The following is a 21,821-nucleotide window of genomic DNA, read 5'->3' as shown; positions in this document are numbered from 1 at the left end:
ATATTCATTATAATCTAGGTTCCACCAAGTCATTTTTTGTGAACTATATTTTGTTTTCACTACAGCTAGGCAAACAGTACCAACTTGTATCATGTTTAATACTGGTTTCATCACTTTAGACATATACAGAAAAGAAAGTTACTGAATAAGGAATACCATTTCTACTTGCACTGAACAAACTCTAAAATTTTTATACTTGTACACTTAAATTATTTAATGTCATAAGATTAAAAAATACTTTCTGCAGGGAAGCCCTGAGGCTTTATGATATTGACAAACATTATGTATAAGAATATGTGGTCATAGAAGCTCCAGATTTCTGAGTTTCAGCTTTTATCATGTCTCACAACGTCAAGATTGCTTAAAGGCTTTCAATGCCATGCCAATGATGCTGTAGCGAAAGTTCAGTATCGTTATATTCACAAAATTTATTACCTCCTTTTTAGCTTCTTTAGTGGGGTCATAATCACTGTCATTCACGTCATTCGTAGCTCCTTCCTCCATTCCATCATCACTGAAATCAAAGATCTAGTGTAAATATCAGCAACTATATATAGACACACACACACACCAGTTCTAAAGTGTTTCCAGTGGCACAGGTAATCAGTGTTTGACCCTGACTTTGGGTGCTGTCTGCCGAGAGTTTACACATCACCTCTGTAAATGCTCTCACCAGCTTTATCCCAAACACACACAGTTTGGTCGGCTAATTGGCTACTATAGATTACCCTGGTTTTATATGGCTGCAGCTCTGGCAAGAATTGATGGTAATACGGGGAGGATAAAATGGTATTAGTAGAAGTAGGTACTTGATAGTTGCCACAGACTCAGTGGGATTTGAGCCCCATTTCCATGCCAGACAGCTCTATGACAGTTGTTCCAATTGATTATCCAACTTATGAAAGGAATATCAGATATTCCCTGGAGGAAGATTTTAGTAGTATGGACACTGAACAGTTGCTACATTGAGCAATCCATTCTTTCATTGTCCCAGTATACATAGATCAAATAATTAGTACTGCTGGAAGCTCTAATTAGTGAAAAGTTAAAAGTGGTAGGCATTGGCCTGCAGTTCAGGGAAAATAAGTTTTTTTTTCCCCAGTATTTTTAAAGACAGTTCAGTTTTGCCTTGTCATCCATTACATGAAGTTCTGATATTAAAGTATAATTCACAATGTATACCATGTATTACATCTGTGATTATCCTCAATATCTGAGGTGATTGGGGTCGGGGTGGGGGGGGACACAGAGCCCATTCCAAATACAACAACTCTCTACATGAAAGAGACTCTCCCAATCTGGGAAAATGACTGCAAACCATCTACCTTATCTGTGCCCCTTAAAAATTAAATCTCAAAAAGGCCATCTCTCAATCTCCTGCTCCAGGGTAAATAGTTCCAACCTATATAGTTTTGCCATATAACTCAAGCCATGCAAATTTGAAAAGGAGAAGCTGGTATCAGGTGTATCGATATTTCAGTGGAACAAAGGAAATTACAGTGGTATGAGAGAGGAACTGGCCCAAGTTGATTGGAAAAGTAAGCTAGATGGAGGGATGGTAGAGCAGAATTGTATGAAATTCCTACAAGAAATAAAGAAAGTGCAGGAAAAATATATTCCAAGAAAAAAAGAAAATCATGAATGGAAAAATGACACAAATGTAGCTAACTAGAGAAGTTAAGGCTAAAATAAAAGCAAAAGAGACGGCTTACAAGGAAGCAAAAATTAGTGGAAAAAGTCAGGACTGGACGACTTTTAAAAACTTACAGAAGGAAACTAACAAAGTCATTAAGAAAGAAAAGATGAATTATGAAAGGAATTTGTCAATTAACATAAAAAAGGATACTATGAGGTTTTTTTAAATATATGAAGAGTAAAAGAGTGACATGGGTAGATGTAGTACCGATTGAAAATGATGCTGGAGAAATTATAATGGGTAACAAAGAGGTGGCAGAGGAACTAAATGAGTATTTTGCATCAGTCTTCACAGTGGAAGACATTAGCAGCATACCTAATAGTCAGAGGTCTCAGGAAATAGAATTAATTAGTCAAGATTACTAAAGAGAAAGTGCTTGGGAAGCTAAATGGACTAAGGATAGATAAGTCTCCCGCACTGGATGAGGTGCACCCATGGGTTCTGAAGGTGGCGGCTTTGGAGATTGTGGTTGCATTGGAAATGATCTTCCAGGAATTAATAGACTCTGGCGTGGTTCTGGTGCACTGGAAGGTCGCAAATGTAGTTATGCTGTTTAAGAAAGGAAGGAGGCAGCAAAAAGAAAATTACAGACCTATTAGTCTCACATCGGTAGTTAGAAAGTTATTGGAGTCGATCCTCAAGGATGAGGTTATGAAATACCTCGAGGTGCATGTCAAGATTGGCCCAAGCCAGCACGGTTTCATGAAGGGAAGATCCTGCCTCACCAACCTATTGGAATTTTTTGAGGTAATCGCAAATAAGATTGACAAGGGAGAGGCTGTGGATGTTGTGTATTTGGATTTTCAAAAAGCCTTCTAGAAGGTGCCACATAAGAGGCTGCTTAATAAGATGAGAGCCCATGGAATTACAGGAAAGATATTGGAATGGGTGAAGCATTGGCTGAAAGGCAGAAAGCAAAGGGTGGAAATAAAGATATCCTATGCTGGCTGGTTGCCAGTTACTAGTGGTGTTCTGCAGGGGTCAGTGTTGGTGCCGCTTCTTTTTACACTGTATATCGATGATTTAGATTACGGATTAAATGGTTTTGTGGTTAAGTTTGCAGATGACACCAAGATAGGTGGAGGAGCAGGAAGTGTTGAAGAAATGGAAAGGTTGCAGAGAAACTTGGTCAGTTTAGGAGAGTGGACAAAGAAACGGCAGATGAGAAACAATGTTCAGAAATGTACGGTTATACATTTTGGAAGAAGAAATAATTGGGCAGATTATTATTTAGATGGGGAGAAAATTCAAAAATTATAAGTGCAAAGGGACTTGGGGGTCCTCATGCAGGATACCCTAAAGGTTAACCACCAGGTTGGATCGGTAGTGAGGAAAGCGAATGCTATTTTGGTATTCATTTCAAGAGGAATAGTGTACAAAAGTAAGGAGGTGTTGATGAGGCTCTATGGGGCACTGATGAGACCTCATTTGGAATACTGTGTGCAGTTTTGGGCCCCCTATCTCAGAAGGGATGTACTGATGTTGGAAGAGAGTTCAGAGAAGATTTACGAGGATGATTCCTGGAATGCAAGGGTTAACATATGAGGAACGTTTGTCGGCTCTTGGACTGTATTCATTAGAGTATAGAAGAATGAGAGGGGATCTCATAGAAACATTTCAAATGTTGAAAGGGTTGGACAGAGTAGATGTGGAAAGGCTGTTTCCCTTGGTGGGTGAGTCCAGGACAAGAGGCCACAGTCTGAGAATTAGAGGATACTCATTTAGAACAGAGATGAGGAGAAATTTTTTTAGCCAGAGGGTCGTGGATTTATGGAATTCTTTGCCACATACAGCTGTGCAGGCCCGATCATTGAGGATGTTTAAGGAGGAGATAAGTATCTAATTAGTCAGGGTATCAAGGAATATGGGGAAAAAGCCAGAAATTGGAATTAGATGGGAGAACAGTTTAGCTCATGGTGGAGCGAGAATGGCCTACTTCTGCTCCTTTGTCTTGTGATCTTGTGAATCCCATAACATCTTTGTGAATCTTTTCTGCACGCTTTCCAGATTAATGACATCCCTTCTATAGCAGAGCAACCAGAATACCTGCTTTTATTGATATACTATGCCCTAATTCCTGTATTCAATGCCTTGACTAATAATTGCAAGCATACTAAATGCCCTTCGCACCACTGTATCACTAGGGATTGATGCTCTTGCTCTCTTTGTTCGACAATACTCTCTACAACCTTATCACTTTGCCCTGGTTTAAACTGACAAAAATGCAACACTTTACACTTGTCTGAGTTAAGATTAATATGCTAGTCCTTAGCCCAATTCTGTAGTCCAGCTCAATGCTGTTGAAACCTAAACCTTCTTTCGACTACACTAAAAAAAATTCCACAGACATACCAATCACACCACACACATTCCCATCCAAGTTGCTAAGTAGACCCAGCATTGATACCGATGGCACACAACTGGTCTTGGGCATCAAATCTGAAGAACCATCCACTACCTCCCTGTGACTCCTTCCACCAAGCTAATTTTGTATTCAATTAATTAACTCTCCCTGGATCCCATGTGAGCTAACCTTCCAAAATTCCCTACCTTGCAGGATCTTGTCAAAGGCCTCAGTGAAGACCCCACTGACAACTTCTACCTCCCTGTCCTTGTCAAATCCTCTTCATCACCTCTTCGAACAATTCAAATTCCTCAAACAATTGTGATTTTTCACAAAACAAAGCCCCCCGAATTTTTCATGTTTTATTTTTTCACAACATTGAACCACAGTGAATTTAATGTGGCTTTTTTTTGACAATGATCAACAGATAAAGTTCTTTCATGTTAAAGCAAAAGAGATCCCTACAAAGTGATCTAATCTACTGACAAATATAAACCACAAAACAACTGATTGTATTAAGTATTCACCCCCTTTAATATGACACACAAAATCATCACTGGTGCAGCAAATTGGTTTTGGAAGTAATATAATTAGCTAAACGGAGATCACCTATGTGCAGTGAAGGTGCTTCAATTGATAGTAGTAAAAATACACCTGTATCTGGAAGGTCTGACTGCTGGTGAGTCAGTATCCTGGCAAAAACTACACCATGAAAACAAAAGAACACTCCAAGTAATTTACTAAAAAGATTATTGAAAAGCATAAGTCAGGATATAAATACAAGAAAATTTCCAAGTCACTGAATGTCCCTTGGGTGTTACGACAATCATCAAGAAACGAAAACGAAAAGATTTACAGCTGTAAATCTGCCTAGAGCAGGCTATCCTCAAAAACTGAGTGTCCATGCAAGAAAAGAACAAGTGAGGGGAGCTATCAAGAGACCAATGACAACTTTGGAGGAGTTACAAGGTTCAGTGGCTGAAATGGGAGAGACTGCGCATGCAACAACTGTTGAGTACTTATACAATGAATTATTTTTTGTTTAATAATTGTAATAAATTGTTGAGTAATTATACAATCAATTATTTTGTTTAATAATTGTAATAAATTTAGACCAATTTGTAGAAACGTATTTTCACTTTGACAAGACAGAATCTTTACTGTTGATCAGTGTCAAAGAAGCCAAATTAAATCCACTGTGATTCAATACCGTAAAACAATAAAACATGAAAACTTCCAAGGGGGTGAATACTTTTTATAGGCACTGTACTTGTATAATCTCTTAGGATTCTCCTTTAGCTTATCCGCCAAAGCTTTCCCATGTCCTCTTTTCACTCTCGATTTCCCTTCTCAATGCCCTACCATTCACTGAGTAAGACCAACTCTGAGTGACCTCCCAAAATGCAACACCTCACACTTGTGTGCATTGAATTCCATATACTATTGTTCAGCCCATTTTTCCAGCTGGTCCAAATCCTGCTGCAGGCTCTGATAGTCTTCCTCGCTGTCCACTACACCCCAATCTTGGTGACATCAGCAAATATGATGATCCAGTTAACCGCTTTATCATCCAGATCACTGGATCTGGCTGGGACCAACAACAACGGACCCAGGGACAATCTCTGCGGCATATCACTAGTTACAGGCCTCCAGTCACAGTAGCAACCATTTACTACCACCCTCTGGCCTGTCTCACAAAGTCAATATCTAATCTAATTTACTACCTCCTCTTGAATGCCAAGTGACTAAACCTTCCTCACCGACCTCTAGTATGGGACCTTGTCAAATGTCCATGTAGACAACATCCACTACATTGCCTTCATCAACTTTCCTTGAAAAACTCTAAGATTGGTAAGACACAAATTACCATGCGCAAAACCATGCTAATTATTCCTAATCAGACCCTGTCTATCCAAATACTCATACCTGGCCCCTTACAATACCTTCTAATAACTTTCCCACTACTGATGTCAGGCTCACTAGCCTATAATTTTCTGGATTATTCTTAGAATATTCCTCCAAACCTCCAGTACCTCACCCGTCACGAAGGATAATTTAAATATCTCCGCTAGGGTCCCTGCAATTTCTGCACTTGTCTCCCACTGGCTCAGAGGGAATACCTGGTTAGACCCTGGGGTTTTATCCAACCCAATTTTCCTTTACGATAGCAAGCACATCCTTCTCTGTAAGCTGTATAATGTCCATGACATTGCCTCACTTTTATAGACCCTGTGTCCATTTCCTGAGTCAATATAGCTGCAAAAAAATCCATTCTTACCCATCTCTTTAGGATCCTCACATAGATTACCATTCTGATCTTCTAGAGGACCAATTTTGTCCCCTTGGCAACCCCGTTGCTCTGTAGAAGCCTTAGGATTCTCCTTCACCTTGTCTGCTACGGCAACCTCATGCCTTCTTTTAGCTCTCCTGATTTGCATGTTCTTTTTGTACTTCACACACACACCTGAAGTACTTTGTTTGTTCCGACCTGTCTATAAGTGCTATGTCCTTCCTTTTACTTAACCAGGGCCTCAGAATCTCCTGAAAACTGAGGTTCCCTAACCTGTTACCTTTACCTTTCATTCGGACAGAAACTCCCTGAAAAAAAATCTAAGCTGTGATCTCGATAGAGACCACACCTCAGCGCCATCTTAACAAGTAACAAAATAATGCAGGAATGAGTTTTCGAATTTGGTTCCATTTGTGTAGCTTTTATTTCTGCATTGTGGACAAGACTTTATGATTAGCAACACTGAGATGAGAAGAGGAAAGACTGTTGGTAAATGGGAAATTTAGGGTGAATTAGTTCCTTACTTATCACCCAAGTAGAAGGGGCTCTATAGTTCGTCTCCTCCCTCTTTTGTTGCTTGCCATAAAGGTGGCAAGGCTTTCCCTTTTTATAATGATATTCTGCAATGTGCAACAAAACTCTTGAATCTTGATACCCACTGTACCAAACCTTGCAATGCACCCAGGGAACAGTTTGGGCAGACAAGAGTTTTTTCAACATGCTATTAATTTGCACCATCATGTTAGGCAGTAACAACATTTTCCATGTATCCATACTCTTCACAGGTCTATTGGTTGGGCCAGTGTCATCAATTGAAAACTCCTGCAGGCAGATATTAAAGGGATTAAAGGAAAGTTGGTGAGTGGAGAAGAATGAAGCTAAAGTAAAATGATCCATAAATAGCCTTTTCCTGCATTACGCATCAATTACTTTGAAGATGTTGCTTTTGATAACTCTACGAGGGGAAATAAGCTTCAGTGGGCTGCTACAGAACAGAAGTTTCATATCTGATGTCAGAATAGCTGGGAGAACTGCGATCCGAATTCCCAGGGTGAATTTGTCTCTGTGACTTGACCTTACTAAATGCAGCAGGTATGAAAATCCAAGAAGCCAGGTCCTGCTTCTAATGGAAGTTAGTGTGACGTAGCACAAGTGTTAAATAATCATAAATTGTTTCTACAAATAGTACCACGAGTTCCAAAGTAATAATCATCTTTCTGATCTCACCTTTCATCTTGATTGTTTCTATTAGCTAATTTTCGTGCTTGCCGATCCATTAAACTTGTTCGTGATCGAGTCTTTTTCCATGAATAGTAGTACTTCACTAAACTTGCAATTGACTTATCCGGTAACTGAAACATGATACAAGGGGGGGGGGGGGGGAAAAGGTCAAAATCCTAGAAAGTGAACTTGTGTGGCATCACAATGAGAATGGGAAATGGAAAGTCAAGCCAAACCAAAATCATAAAATAATTCCTCAAATCTCTAATAAAAGGATATTTCACTTAGCAGAGGGAGATGGAGAGCAGGCAAGGAGTGATTGTGAAAGGGACAGAGAAAGAGAGAGAGAGGAAAAGAAAAACAAGAGGGAAAAATAATAAATAAATAAGGGATAAGGGGAGGAGGGGCGTTAACGGAAGTTAGAGAAATCAATGTTCACGTCATCTGGTTGGAGGCTACCCAGACGGAATATAAGGTATTGTTCCTCCAACCCGAGTGTGGCTTCATCTTGCCAGTAGAGGAGGCCATAGATAGACATATTAGAATGGAAATGGGACGTGGAATTAAAATGTGTGGCCATTGGGAGATCCTGCTTTCTCTGGTGGACAAAGTGTAGGTCACCTTGTATTCCGTCTGGGTAGCCTCCAACCTGATAGCATGAAAATTGATTTCTCTAACTTCTATTAATGCCCCTCCTCCCCTTCTTATTCCATCCCTTATTTATTTCTCCCTTGTTTTTCTCTCTCCCTGTCCCTCTCACAATCACTCCTTGCCTGTTCTCCATCTTCCTCGGGTGCTCCCCTCCCCCTTTCTCCCTAGGCCTCTCGTCCCATGATCCTTTCTCTTCTCCAGCTCTGTATCCCTTTTGCCAATCAATTTTCCAGCTCTTAGCTTCATCCCTCTCCCTCCTGTCTTCTCCTAATATTTCGTACTCCCCTCCCCCCCCCAAATCTCTTACTATCTCTTCTTTCAGTTAGTCCTGACGAAGGGTCTCGGCCCGAAACGTCCACTGTACTTCTTCCTATAGATGCTGCCTGGCTTGCTGCATTCCACCAGCATCTTGTGTGTGTTGCTTGCCTTTCCAGCATCTGCAGATTTCCTCATGTGTTAAACAGAGTTAGCCTCTCATCACTTATTAATTGAGCATTTTCTACACCATGCAGCACTTTACAGCCCTTTATCACCCCTGTGGAAAGCAGGTTATTAGAAAGTTTAAAAGAAAACTATAAAAAGGTTCAGTTACCATCTGCTGAATTCTGTGAAAGCTCTTTCCATGAAAGCTGAAGGCCTGTTCAAAGAGGACCTTATCTTCTACAGTCCATTCATCTGGAAAAGGGGTGAAGTTAGGCAAGTCCGCCAATGACTTCTCAATGTTGTGTTTGTGCCAGAATAACATTCCCAAAGCCTATGTGAGGTATATGCAAAGTAAAAATATATTAAGAGACGACCTTGAAATTTGTGCATTGTTTGTTAACCCAAATTTAAACAACCTATGGCAAATTGAAAGCTCTAAAGAATCAAGACATTTACTTATTTCAAAGGCTCTCAAAAGGTGTGAATGAGTTACTTTTAATACAGGAATATCACGAAATTCACAAAACTCCAATTTCTCCCAACACAAGAATGCTCCTACTACTACACTATTTTAAACACTTAGGTTACGCAGCCAACAAATCTTGCTTCCTCCACTTTCATTATTTCCCTTTCTCCCAGTGATATTGAACCTCATTATTATACAAATCCCGTGGCTGTAACCCCGTTTAAGAATAAGTTTGGAAAGTACAAGCTGAGTATTTTATGCTCCCCAACACGAGTCTGAGGACCACATTGAAAAAAAATTGAAATTGAATATTAAGCTTTCATTAACATAGCCTTTTCTGTTTAAAAAGAAAAGAGGAGGATGGGACAAGTGGGGTAAGAGATCCAACTATTCTTAGACCATAAAACATGGGACCTGAATCAGGTCATTCAGCCGATCAAGTCTGCTCTGCCATTTGATTATGGCCGATTTATTTTCCCTCTCAACCACATTTTCCTGCCTATTCCACATAATCATTAATGCATTTACTAATCAAGAACCTATTAACACCTACTTTAAATACAAGAGATCTTGCAGATGCAATCCAGAGCAACACTTACTAAATGCTGGTGGAACTCAGCAGGTGAGACAGCATCTATGGAAATAAATTAACAGTCAACATTTCAGGCTGAGACCCTTCAACAGGACTGGTAAGGAAGGGGTAAGAAGCCAGAATAAGAGTGGCGGGGCGGGGGGGGGGGGGTGGAGAAGGAGGAGGACAAGCTAGAAGGTGATTGGTGAAGCCAGGTGTCTGGGGGAGGGCAGATGAAGTTAGAAGCAGAGAGGTGATAAGTGGAAAGAAAAGGCAAAGGGCTACAGAAGGAATCTGACAGGAGAGTAGATCATGGGAGAAAGGGAAGGGGGGTGGACACCAGGGGGGTGTGGAGATAGGCAAACGAGAAGAGATAAGAGGCCAGCGTGGGGAAAAGAAGAGGGGAAGGGGGAGGGGAAAATACCAGAAGTTGGAGAAATTGATGTTCATGCCATCAAGTTAGAAGCTACGTAGACAGAATACGAGGTGTTTCTCCTACAACCTAAGAGTGGCTCCAACATGGCAGAACAGGAGACCATGTACCAACATGTTGGAATGGGAAAGGAAACAGGAACTGAAATGGTTGGTCACTAGGAAGTTCCACTTTTTGCAGATGGAACTGAGGTGCTCAACAAAGCAGTCCACCTATGTAGAGGAGACCGCACTGGGAGCACCAGATACAGTAGACAACACCAACAGATTTGCATCACCTGGAATGACTGCTTGGGGCCCTGAATGGCGGTGAGGGAGGAAGTGAATGAGCAGGTGTAGCATTTCTGCCACTCGCAGGGATAAGTGCCAGGAGGGAGATGAGGACAGAAGGATGAATAGACAACAGAATCACGGAGGGAGTGAAACCTGTGGAAGGCAGAGTAGGGTGGGGGCGGGGAAGCTAAAGATGTGTTTGTTGGTAGGGTCCTGTTGAAGGTGGCAGACCTGCAGCAATGTATTCCACATGTTCACCACCCTTGGTTAAAGAAATTCATCATAATCTGTTTTAAAGGGACATCCTTTTATTCTCGAGATACAAGATGGCCAACAAATTTAAGTAAGGCACAAATTCTTGTCCAATTTTGTCTATAGGGCAGGGGACAGAAACAATTTCACTTCAACCTTCTAAGCCATTCTCACATGATTGTACTTTTATTTATCAGCTGTCACTGTAATCTCAACCAGTAAATCCCTTTCTTCTGCCGACAATACTTAGCTACTGCTTTTAATGCCCAAGTCTCTCAATCCAGCCATAGAGATGAAAAAAAAATTGACGCTGAATTGAACTTCACTTGAACTTCCCCATTTCTTAGTGTGCTTGTCATTTACAGCATCCCTGCAAAATTTAATCACCTGCCATCAGCAACTATTCAATCAGAGGGTACAATTGAGAAGTTAGAATTGTTTATTTCTTGCATCCATCTCACATGAGGGAGTAAAAACCCTTATGTTACATCTCTGTTGCTATGTACAATAAGAAATCCTAATGCGGGAGAATATTGCCCAAACACTACGATTGTATACATAATTGTTTTGTAAACATGCATGTAGAGTCAGATATACAATCAGATCAATGTGTATTGATAAATCTGATGGCCTGGTGAAAACAGCTATGTTGGAGTCTGTTGGTCCTGGCCTTAATGCTGCAATAACATTTGCCAAACAGGAGCAGCTGAAACAGTTTGTGGTTGGTGTGGCTGGAGTCCCTGATGATCCTCTAGGCCCTTTTTTTTAAAAAAACGCAACTGCTACTGTAAATGTCCTGAATAGGGGAAAGTTCACAACCACAGATGCGCTGGGCCGTCTGCACCACTCTCTGCAGTGCCCTACGATTTGAGGCTAGTAACAGTTCCCATACCAGGTGGTGACACAGCCAGTCAGGATGTTCTGGATGGTGCCCCTGTTGAAAGTCATGAGGACTTGGGGACTCATGCCAAGCCTCTTCAGCCATCAGAGGTGAAAGAGGCACTGTTGTGCTTCTTTCACTACACAGCCAGTATGCACAGTTCAGGGTGAGATCCTCGGTGATGTGTATACCGAGGAACTTGAAACCACTCACCCTCTCAACTACAGTCCCATAGATGTCAATAGGGGCTAGTCTGTCTCCATTCCTCCTGTAATCCATGATCAACTCCTTCATTTTATCGACATCGAAAGGTTATTTTCTTGGCCTCACTGTATCAGGGCATTGACTTCTCCTCTGTAGGCTGTCTCATTATTGTTGGAAATAAAACCCATCAGTGTTGTGTCACCTATAACTTGATAAGCAGACTGGAGCTGTGCATGGTAACACAGTCGTGGGTGTATAGGGAGTTGAGGAGGGGGCTCAGGACACAGCTCTGGGAGGTTCTTGTGTTAAGGGTCAGGAGCAGAGGTGAGGGCGCCATTCTAAACTTCTGCCGGTGAACTGACAGGGAAATCCAGGATCTAGCTGCACAAGACGGGGTTCAGGCTGAGGTTTCTGAGCTTCTTGTTGAGCCTGGGGAGATGCATAGTGTAGAATGAACTGTAATCCAAGAACAGAATTCTAATGTTAGCATCCTTCTTCTCCAGGTGAGCGAGGACAGTGGATAACACAAAAATAACTGATTTTGGCTTTATCCAAACATTCAAGCACTCAAGATCACTCTACAGCAAGCAGCAGTGAAAACATCTGCCTTGTAATCCAAGTGATTTGTGTGTAATTTCCGCTCCAGCAGATACCCTGGCCAATTACCTGACTAAATACATCATGTAAGGAAACTAGAGCTTCTCACTCTACATTATGATTTTACTTTTTTTGTGTGTATTTCTCTACGCTCATGGTCTTCTGCACACCACTGTTGTGACTTATTGTCATCTTCTTGTCAGCTTGAACCAGTCTGGTCATTCTCCTCTAAACTCTTGCTAACAAGGCATTCTTGCACACAAAACTGCAGCTCACTGGATCTTTATTTTTAGTTCTATCTCTGTAAACTCTAGAGATTGTTATGTATGAAAATCCCAGATCAGCAGTTTCTGTGCAACTCACACCACCCCATCTGGCACCAACAATCTTTTCATGGTCAAAGTAGCTAGATCACATTTCTTTCCCATTCTAATGTTGGGTCTGAAAACAACTGAATCTCTTGACCATGTCTGCATGACTTCAGTCATTGAAGTTGTTGCCGCGTGACTGGCTGATTATATTACTTTAACAAGCGGGTATACAGCTGTACCTAATAAAGTGGCCACTGAGTGCATATAGTGGATTGAAAATGGGAACATTTATGCACGTGTAACTTTGCAGATATTTACTTCACATTTAATTTCATTACCGAATTATGCAGATCTCCATGTTTTACAGCAATCAGTTTTATTCAAGTTCAGCTTTGCAGAAGTTTATTGATGCAAAATGGAAACACTGTGCTACAGATAAACTTGTTGCATCATATGGGCATAATATAGTAAAACAATTTAATTTTTAAAAGTTCCTTCCGCACCTCATTTGGTGCGTCGGGTGGCAACTCTTTAGCGTCTGTCTGCTTTGCAAGGCCGAATCGTTAGCTCAATGCTCAACACAGCACGGGTGGAATTCGTGTAAGGAGCCGGCAGGATTCAAATCCGGGACCTCTCACCCTGAAGTCTGGTATAGGTGCCACTACACCACCGGCAATATAATTTATAGGTTTTCTCAAATCCCTTTGTGATCCAACAGCAAAACATGGAGAATATTAAAAATAACAAAGATCAAAGTGTGATAAATTTTTATATTCAATGAAAACTACTGGAAAAAGAAAAAAACCAAAAAAAAGACAGATTGTATTCAACTTTCTAAATAAACCACTAGAATAGTTCATTACTAACCTGTTCCACATTGTAGCCATGTTTTTCCTTTGCTACTGCAATATACTCATCCACTATATAAACAAAACAAGAGTAAGTAAAACTCAATGCAATTGCTTTCCCCACCCTCCAATAAAATACAGGCACAGTTCAGGCATTTGTTGGTATTCATTATAATGTCCTGATATGATGATCAATATTGACATTGAACACTTCTACATAAAGCATCCGGAAGTCTTTAAGATAAACAATCTCCATTCAAAATTTCAGCTACTATCAATGGGATCTAATGACAACAGTAGTTAGGATAGGAAAATATTTCTGATGCTATATGTTGTGAGACAATTCTTAGGCAATGAGCTGTGATGACTGAACAAAAAGCACAAATAAATCTCATGAAAATTGAGTTAAGAGACAGTAACACTGCATGGAGACAGGCCTTTCAGCCCAACTCATCTGAGCTGTCCAAGAGTTTCACTTGAACTAGTTCCATTTGCCTGCATTTGGCCCACATCCCTCTAAAGCTCATCCATTTAAAAACCTGTCCAAGTGTCTTTTAAATGTTCTAACTGTACTCTTCTCTACTACTGCATGTGACAGCTCATTTATATATCATCCTCTATGTGAGAAATTGTCCCTCATATCCATTTTAAATCTTTCCCATCTAGTTTTAAGACCCCCATATTCTGGGAGAAAGACTGTATCTACCCATCTTATCTGTGCCTCCTGTGATTTTATAAACCCCTCAGCTTCCTTTGCTCCAGTTAACAGTCCAAACCTCTAAGGCTCTTGGGCTTTCTGAACAGAAAGAATAGTTTATTGACCTCACTGCACAGTAATTTGCTCTAAACAGTATTAACAGTTTAGAATATACAAATTATTTAGATGTGTACTTGAAGAGTGACCAGCAAGTCTACACATGTACTGCTGCAAGGAGTTTTTTTTAAAGCAATATGGACTATTGACATCACAGATTCTTGTATTTATAAGAAGGATGCTGAAAGGAAAACTTTTGAGTTTCAAATTGTCACAAATTGTTTTAGAGTGCAAAACAGGAGAAGGAACAAATGTTTACTGGTTAAGCCTTGTGCAATTGTCAATGTTAATTATGGGCAAGATATACATATTATTTTCAAAGCTGCTTCCTGAGGAACATTTCAAAAACTGGCCTGTACTTCATAACAATGAGGAGGTACTTTGTTGATTTTCTGTCTCACTTGCCATTTGAATCAACAAAGCCACAATATTTGGAATGTGTTGCAAGGGAATGATAATGTTTTTAAATACAAATTTCACTAAGGTTCATTATTACCAACAGAGGATCATTTTCAAAACTCAACAAAATTGCTGGCTGGAACTGTTACTGAAGTGTACACCTCCACAGTTAAGCCTCACATTTGAAATGACCAGAGGAATGTTTACATTGCCATTGTCTGATGTTGTACCCGACTTATTTTTCACAGCAGTACAGGACCTTCCAGCTCAACAAGCTGCGCCACCCAACAACCCACCTATTTAACCCCAGCCTAATCATAGGACAATTTACAATGATCAATTAACATACTAACCAGTACACCTTTGGACTCTGGAAGGAAACCAGAGCACCGAGAGGAAACCCACGTGGTCAAAGGGAGAATGTACAAACTCCTTAAAGACTGCACCAGAATTGATATCAGAACTCCAATACCCCAAATTGTAATAGTGTCCTGCTAAATCTACGCTACCATGGTGCCCACTTGGTTGTGCCGATAGTTGTATACATGCCCATCTGGCTTCATTAATAAACATCTCTTTTTTTCAACGAAAGTCATCCATAATCTTCATCCCTTTCATAAAGTATTAAGAATAGCTTAAAGCTGCAAATTTACAGTTTTCTTACACAAGTCTGATGGTCATGTCAAGAGAAAATCTCAACTTCTCTAATGTGATGGACAATTTCACTTAAAAAGATGCTAACGGATCTGATGTTTATTGGTAACATTTTTTCTTTATGATGCTTAACCTACCCAATGCAATGCCAACAAAATAACCCCACTAGTAATGGATTGCATTATTTAATGGCTCCCACACTCCAAGTTAAATAATAGAATCATAAGAGTATAGATCAAACATTGATTCAGGAAGTTCCCAATGATTCAACCCAATTCCCATGTTCAAGTTAATTTAAGGAATCTTTATGGTATTGTTAATCTAACATCACCTATTCAAAATTGATTTTGCCAAATTATAAAACAGTACATCTTCACACTTCAGGATGCTTCTTATTGACCATAGCTTGGCATTCAACACTGTCAGTAAGCTTCAAGACCCTTGGCCTCAATACCTCCTTGTGCAATTTGATCTTTGATTTCCTCACTTGCAGACCCCAGTAAGTTCAGATTGGCAACAACATCTCCTCCACAATCTCCATCAGCACAGGTGCACCACAAAGCTGGGTGATTAGCTCCTGGCTCTATTTGCTTTACACTTATGACTACACGCTAAGCACAGCTCTAATGCCATATAAAAGTTTGCTGACACCACCATTGTAGTTGGTCACATCAAATGTGGTGACATATCAGCTCAGCTTATAGGGAGAAGATTGAAAATCTAAATAGGTGGAGCCACAACAACAACAACCTCTTATTCAGCAAGACCAAAGAGCTTATTATTGACTTGAGGTGGAGGAAATTGGAGGTCCATGAGCCAGTCCTGACCAGGGATCAGAGATGGAAAGAGTCATTAACTGTAAATTCTGGGTGGTACCATTTCAGAGGACATGTCCTGGGCCCAGCATGCAAATGCAATTACAAGAAAGCATGGCAGTGCCTCTACTTCCTTTAAGTTTGTGAAGATTCAACATGACATCTAAAACTTCTATAGATGCATGGTGGAGTGTACACTGATTGGCTGCATCACAGCCTGGTATGGAAACACCAATGCCCTTGAATGGAAAATTCTACAAAAAGTAGTGGATAGAGCCCAGTCCATCACAGGTAAAGCCTCCCCACCACTGATTTTTTCTATACAGAGCGTTGTCACAGGAAAACAGCATCTATCATCAGGGACCCTCACCAGCCAGGTCATGCACTCTTCTTGCTGTTACCATCAGGAAGAAGGTACAGGACCCTCAGGACTCACACCATCAAGTTCAGAAACTACTCTTCAACCAACAGGCTATTGAATGAGAGGGATAACTTCACTCGCCCCATCAGTAACTGTTCCCACAGTTTCAAGAACACTTCATCTCATGTTCTCGATATTTATTGCTTATTTATTTATTGTGTTTATTATTACTTTTTGTTTCTTTTGTATTTGCAGTTTGTTGTCTTTTGTACACTGCAAGAAAACAAATCTCAGGGTTGTATATGGTGACATACATGTACAGTTCTTTGATAATAAATTTACTTTGAACTTTTTTCAACTCATCATTACCTGCTATCAAGTATCCATAACATTCCACAAAAATAATAATTTGCCATTGTAGCAAAGCAATATTCAAAAAGGATTTATTTTTCTGAATTTCAACTTGGATTATTGCAATCTTACCTTTAACAGACCTAATCAGCATATGAATGAGGAACAGGAGTAAGCCACTCACCATCAAGTCCTTCAAGTTTATTTAATAAGATTATGGTTGATCGGATTATAATCTCAGCTCTGCATTGCTGGTAACCTTTCAACTGCCTAGTTATTATGAATATCTACTTCTGCCTTAAAAATATTTGCTGCAAACATTGTTTGAAGAAAAAAATTCCAAAAGCTCTCAACTGAGAAAAACTTCGCTACATCTACATCTTAAGTGGATGAACCCAACTTTAAAACTGTAACCCCTACTTCTAGATTCTTCCATAACATGTTCTCCACATCCACCTTTTCAAGAACATTCAGCATCCTATATATTTCAGTCAATTTCCTTTCATTCTTCAGTCAAGCCCAGCATGTTCAACTTTTTTTTTTAAAAATAAGACAACCCACCCCATGATAATGTGCATTTACATAGTATCAATAACACAGTTAGCTGTCTAACAACTAACCTTGAACCAAACCCAGGCCACCTAAGAACATTGTCTATTAATGCTTCTGAACATAGCAAAAATTAAGATCACAGCTGGTAACAGAAGTGCATGTTACATCTTAAGAAGAATGCATGTAAAATTTATGTTATAAATGAAAAAAATAAATGACTGGACATATCAACACCCAAGTAAAGATTAGCCTATACAGGGTGTAATGCACTTGTCCTGGTGAAAGAACATTGTATTAATTGAGGGCAACTACACCAGCATAATAAACTAATATCAGTACATAGTGAGGTACAATTTCCCACTGCTTTATTTTCTCCATTCATATATCTATGACTGATGTCATGGCTTCGTGATAAAGCTTTTTTTTGCTCATGCATCACAAGGCCTCAACTTCCCCACAATACATGAAATCAATGTACATGTGATAAATACATGAATCTGAATCTGAACATTCACATTTCTCCTGGCCTCATGGTAAAAAGGTACAGGGCTTCTTCAGGCTGCACACCTAAATGAAGGGCAACTTGTGAGTCTCCTATCTGAGTGAATACCACCCCAACAATGATCAGTAATGCTGAATTCAAGGAGCAGCAAGTTCAGCCTGTGAAGCTTCATCTCCTGCTCTATCTGGCTTCTGTCATCACAGCTCCAGTCATACAGTAGTTAAAAATTACATTTATCACCACATGCAGCAGGTTAAAGTGAGAAGGGCTGTAAAACATTTGAAGTGGTTGGCTTGATTTTATTTGTTGATCTAGTCAACAGATCATTTAAGTCTGAATACTTTCCTTTGTTCTTAGATTTGAGTGACTTCCCTCATGTTTGACTCCAATACATTTAACATCACATTTCGTTTTGTTGCCATTTATTTAAAATGGTATAACACTGACACCTACATTTCCTTTCAATAACCAAAAATGCAATTTCGGTTATTTTAGATTCCTAATTGACTTCATGCAGCCATTGGCCACTAAAGAAGTAAGCAACTGTTTTAGCTGCCGTCCATTATATATCTTGTTTCTCAGAGTTACCTTTCGAATAAACATCTAATATTAAAAAGTAAAAATCAGAATTCCAAAATAAAAACAAAATATTCAGTGTCTCACTGCACCTTGGGAAAGGGAAAGAAGAGTAGCATGTCAGACTGACATCCTTTTATCCAGTTTACACTGTTGCTCTCTCCACAGATGTTATTTGATCAATTATCAGGCATTTCAATGCAACTTATGGAGCTTTTAGAAAGTGGCCATTAAACAGCCACTTAAGTCCACATCACATCTATTGAGGCAAAAGTGTTAAATCCATCAACTTAGTTGTTGATGATTATGAACAAAAAAGCATCAAGGATTCTATTTTGTCTTGTTTAAGAGTAGCAAATACATCACGGAGTTCCTCATTGGTCCATAAGTAACAGATGAAAGTAGAGACATGCAACAATGTAATTTAGCTGTTCCTAGAATATTCAAAAAGTTATTTAGTGCAAAGAGCTCCTCAAGTAAATGTTTAAATATTTCAAAATAGACGATCCACTTTATGTTTTAATCATTAACCTCATGAACTGAATTTAATGCTAAAGGCAAATAGTTATCTGGCTTGGTTAAATGTGGACAAGGGGAAGGCATCATATTCTCCAAAAATTCGTAGTTAATGGCCAATGAGTAGCAAACCTGAAACACTTGTTTTTTTTGGAATTCTAACCTAAAAATGAGAAGTACAATCAAATCTTATAAGATTCCTAACCAACTAGTTTAAATCAACTGAGCAGTACTCAACAATTAAATTTACAACATTAAAAAACCATTATAATATCCTGTACCATGGATATTACAAGTAACACACCCATGAAGTAAAAAGATTCAATTTATTTCTCAAGTTTACTAAATTATACACAAGTTGCAACAAATCTGACCTATTAAAAGGGTCAAGAAAATTTAAATACTTAACAGTGAAAGATAAAGTTATGTTGGTAAGCACAATAACTTAAAAAGAGTAAGACTTCTTTCGTGTTTTTGGTATCCGAATGAAAGATCCAAGGTTTCTTGAAGGGGCCTCTGCACAGAATCTTTCCACAGTACATAAAATGTAAATTTTCTCTTCTTGTGCATTTCCACAGTGCTCACTACAATCTCAAAGGTTGCCATTTAAAAATTCTATTAGTATTGTAGAAACTAAATACTATAGTGTTGACCAATCTCTCTGATCAAGACAATTTTGAAAAAACAATCCCTTTAGATCAATGAAATGTTCATTCCCTGAAAGCAATTATGTAAGAGTAAATTATGACAACAAATGTGATATTAATATACCTTGTTAAAACGTGATAATTGAATTACTTACATTTTACATCTGGAATTATGTGATATGGAGACCAAACTAGCATACCACCAATTTCTTTATCACTGTATTTAGTAGCACCTATTAAAGAAAATTTCAAAATGATTTGCTTAATTAGTTTCAGCTATCATGGTCGTGCCTTGAACACAAAATATCACAACCACTAAATAAACTATCTTTTTTCTAACATGCACTTTCTACTCAGAGGTACAGTAGTTTTTCCCCCCCACATCTGATTGTAGTAACAGTAGTTCTTTTTTTGTTTTTGATTTTGTTGCAATTCCCGATACTCAATTACACAGAAACCATTCACCACCCCACTCCTATTTGTAGCCTCCCGCTCAGTTTCAAGGAGGCTTATTGCAAACTGAGGAACAGCACCTGGACACATTGCAACCTTCTGGACTCAATATTGAATTCAACAGCAATACACAAAAAATACAGGAGCAACTCAGCAGGCCAAATGATGAAAGGTCCTGGCCCAAAATGTTGACAGTTAACTCTTTTCCATAGATTCTGCCTGGCCTGCTAAGTTCCTCCAGCAGTTTGCATATTACTTTGTCTTCCAGCATCTGCAGATTTTCTTGTTTGTTACATTTTTTCTAACTGCATATATTCACTCATTAACCAAATTACCTTCTCCACACGTTAGCCCCATAGTCACCCCAGATCCAGAGACATTCCCACCCCCACACTCTCCCCGCAACATAATGGCCTTGTTTTCTCTCACTCTCAGTTCTGAAAGCATTACAACCTTAAGTATTAACTTGTTTTTTCTCCTACAGATGCAGACTGCCCTGAGTATTTCCAGTAATTTCCCTAATGCATACATCAGAGCACCCAGAGGAAGCTCATGGGTTCATGGGGAGATTGCAAAAACTCCTTACAGACAGAGGCTTGAATTGAACCCTGATCGGTGACACTGTAAAGCGTTGTGCTAGCCGCTGAGGTGAGGAGAAGTTTCATCAGAGGCTGATGAACCTTTGGAATTCTTTACTTCAGAAGACTGGATGCACAGATGTTATGTTCATACAAAACAAGACTATGAAGGAAAAGGAAGAGAGATGATCTTTGTTGCAATCGGAGAAAATGCCATTGCAGAGATTATTAACTAACGTATGCAAAGGCATCTTCTCCGATTATGTCAAAATTAGAGCATCATCACCATAATCACAACAGATGAAATAGATGTTATGGCAGCCTCTAGCCTACTCCAAAATCAATCTAACCCTTCTCTCCCACGTAGCCCTCCATTTTTCTTTAATCTATGTACCCAAGAATCTCACAAATGGCCAAATGTACCTGCCTCTGCACCATCCCAGCAGTGCATTCCACATACCCACCACTCGCAGTATAAAAAAATATTAATTTATTTATTGATACAGCGTGTAATAGGCCCTTTGACCCACAGTGCCAACAACCCCTGCTTTAAACCCAGCCTAAATCACGGGACAATTTACAGTGACCAATTAACCTACTAACTGGTACGTCTTTGGACAGGAGCACCAGGAGAAAATGCATGCATTTCATGGGGAGGACCTTACAGATGACATCAGAAATGAACTCCAAACTTCCAACACCCCAAGCTGTAACAATTTTGTGCCACTGTGGTACCCATTTGACAAATCTAGCTTTGACATCCCACCTATACTTTCTTCCAAATATTTTTGCCTCCTCCTATTAGCCATTTCTACCGTGGAGAAAAAAAAACACTGATTCTACTGTATCAGGCCCTGGTGGAGGACTTTGTCAAATGGTGCAAACTGAATTATCTGCAGCTCAACATGAGTAAGGCAAAGGAGATGCTGATGGACTTTAGGAAGACTAAGCCTGCATTGCTCCCTGTTATAAATGAAGATGAGGGCACAGATGTGGTGAGGACCTACAAGTACTCGGGGATGTACCTGGATGACAGACTTGAGTGGAGCACCAGCACAGAGGCTGTGTACACCTCTATCAAGTCACCAATCATTGGCCCTCATTCCAAACAGAAAAGCCCTAGTTCAACCGGCCTATCCTCACA

General features: G+C 39.6%; 1 protein-coding gene across 6 annotated transcripts in view; it reads right to left on the bottom strand.

Moving 5' to 3' along the window:
• LOC140730411 (REST corepressor 3-like) overlaps nucleotides 1–21,821 on the bottom strand; it is a 71,083-nt gene that overhangs the window by 44,859 nt on the left and 4,403 nt on the right. For 5 of the 6 annotated variants that reach the window (XM_073050762.1, XM_073050759.1, XM_073050761.1 and 2 more), the window contains exons 3-7: nucleotides 19,802–19,879; nucleotides 13,479–13,531; nucleotides 8,795–8,956; nucleotides 7,558–7,682; nucleotides 436–514 (exon numbers count right to left, since the gene is read on the bottom strand). In XM_073050762.1, the coding sequence (XP_072906863.1) occupies nucleotides 436–514; nucleotides 7,558–7,682; nucleotides 8,795–8,956; nucleotides 13,479–13,531; nucleotides 19,802–19,879 (497 nt within the window). Of the gene's footprint in view, nucleotides 1–435; nucleotides 515–7,557; nucleotides 7,683–8,794; nucleotides 8,957–9,690; nucleotides 9,726–13,478; nucleotides 13,532–19,801; nucleotides 19,880–21,821 lie in introns of those variants that run through there. The other variant, XM_073050764.1, reaches the window with a different exon arrangement.

Source organism: Hemitrygon akajei, chromosome 7, assembly GCF_048418815.1.
Source record: "Hemitrygon akajei chromosome 7, sHemAka1.3, whole genome shotgun sequence".
Lineage (NCBI taxonomy): Eukaryota > Metazoa > Chordata > Chondrichthyes > Myliobatiformes > Dasyatidae > Hemitrygon > Hemitrygon akajei.
Note: the sequence above shows the minus strand (reverse complement) of the source record. Positions and strands in the feature narration are given on the sequence as shown.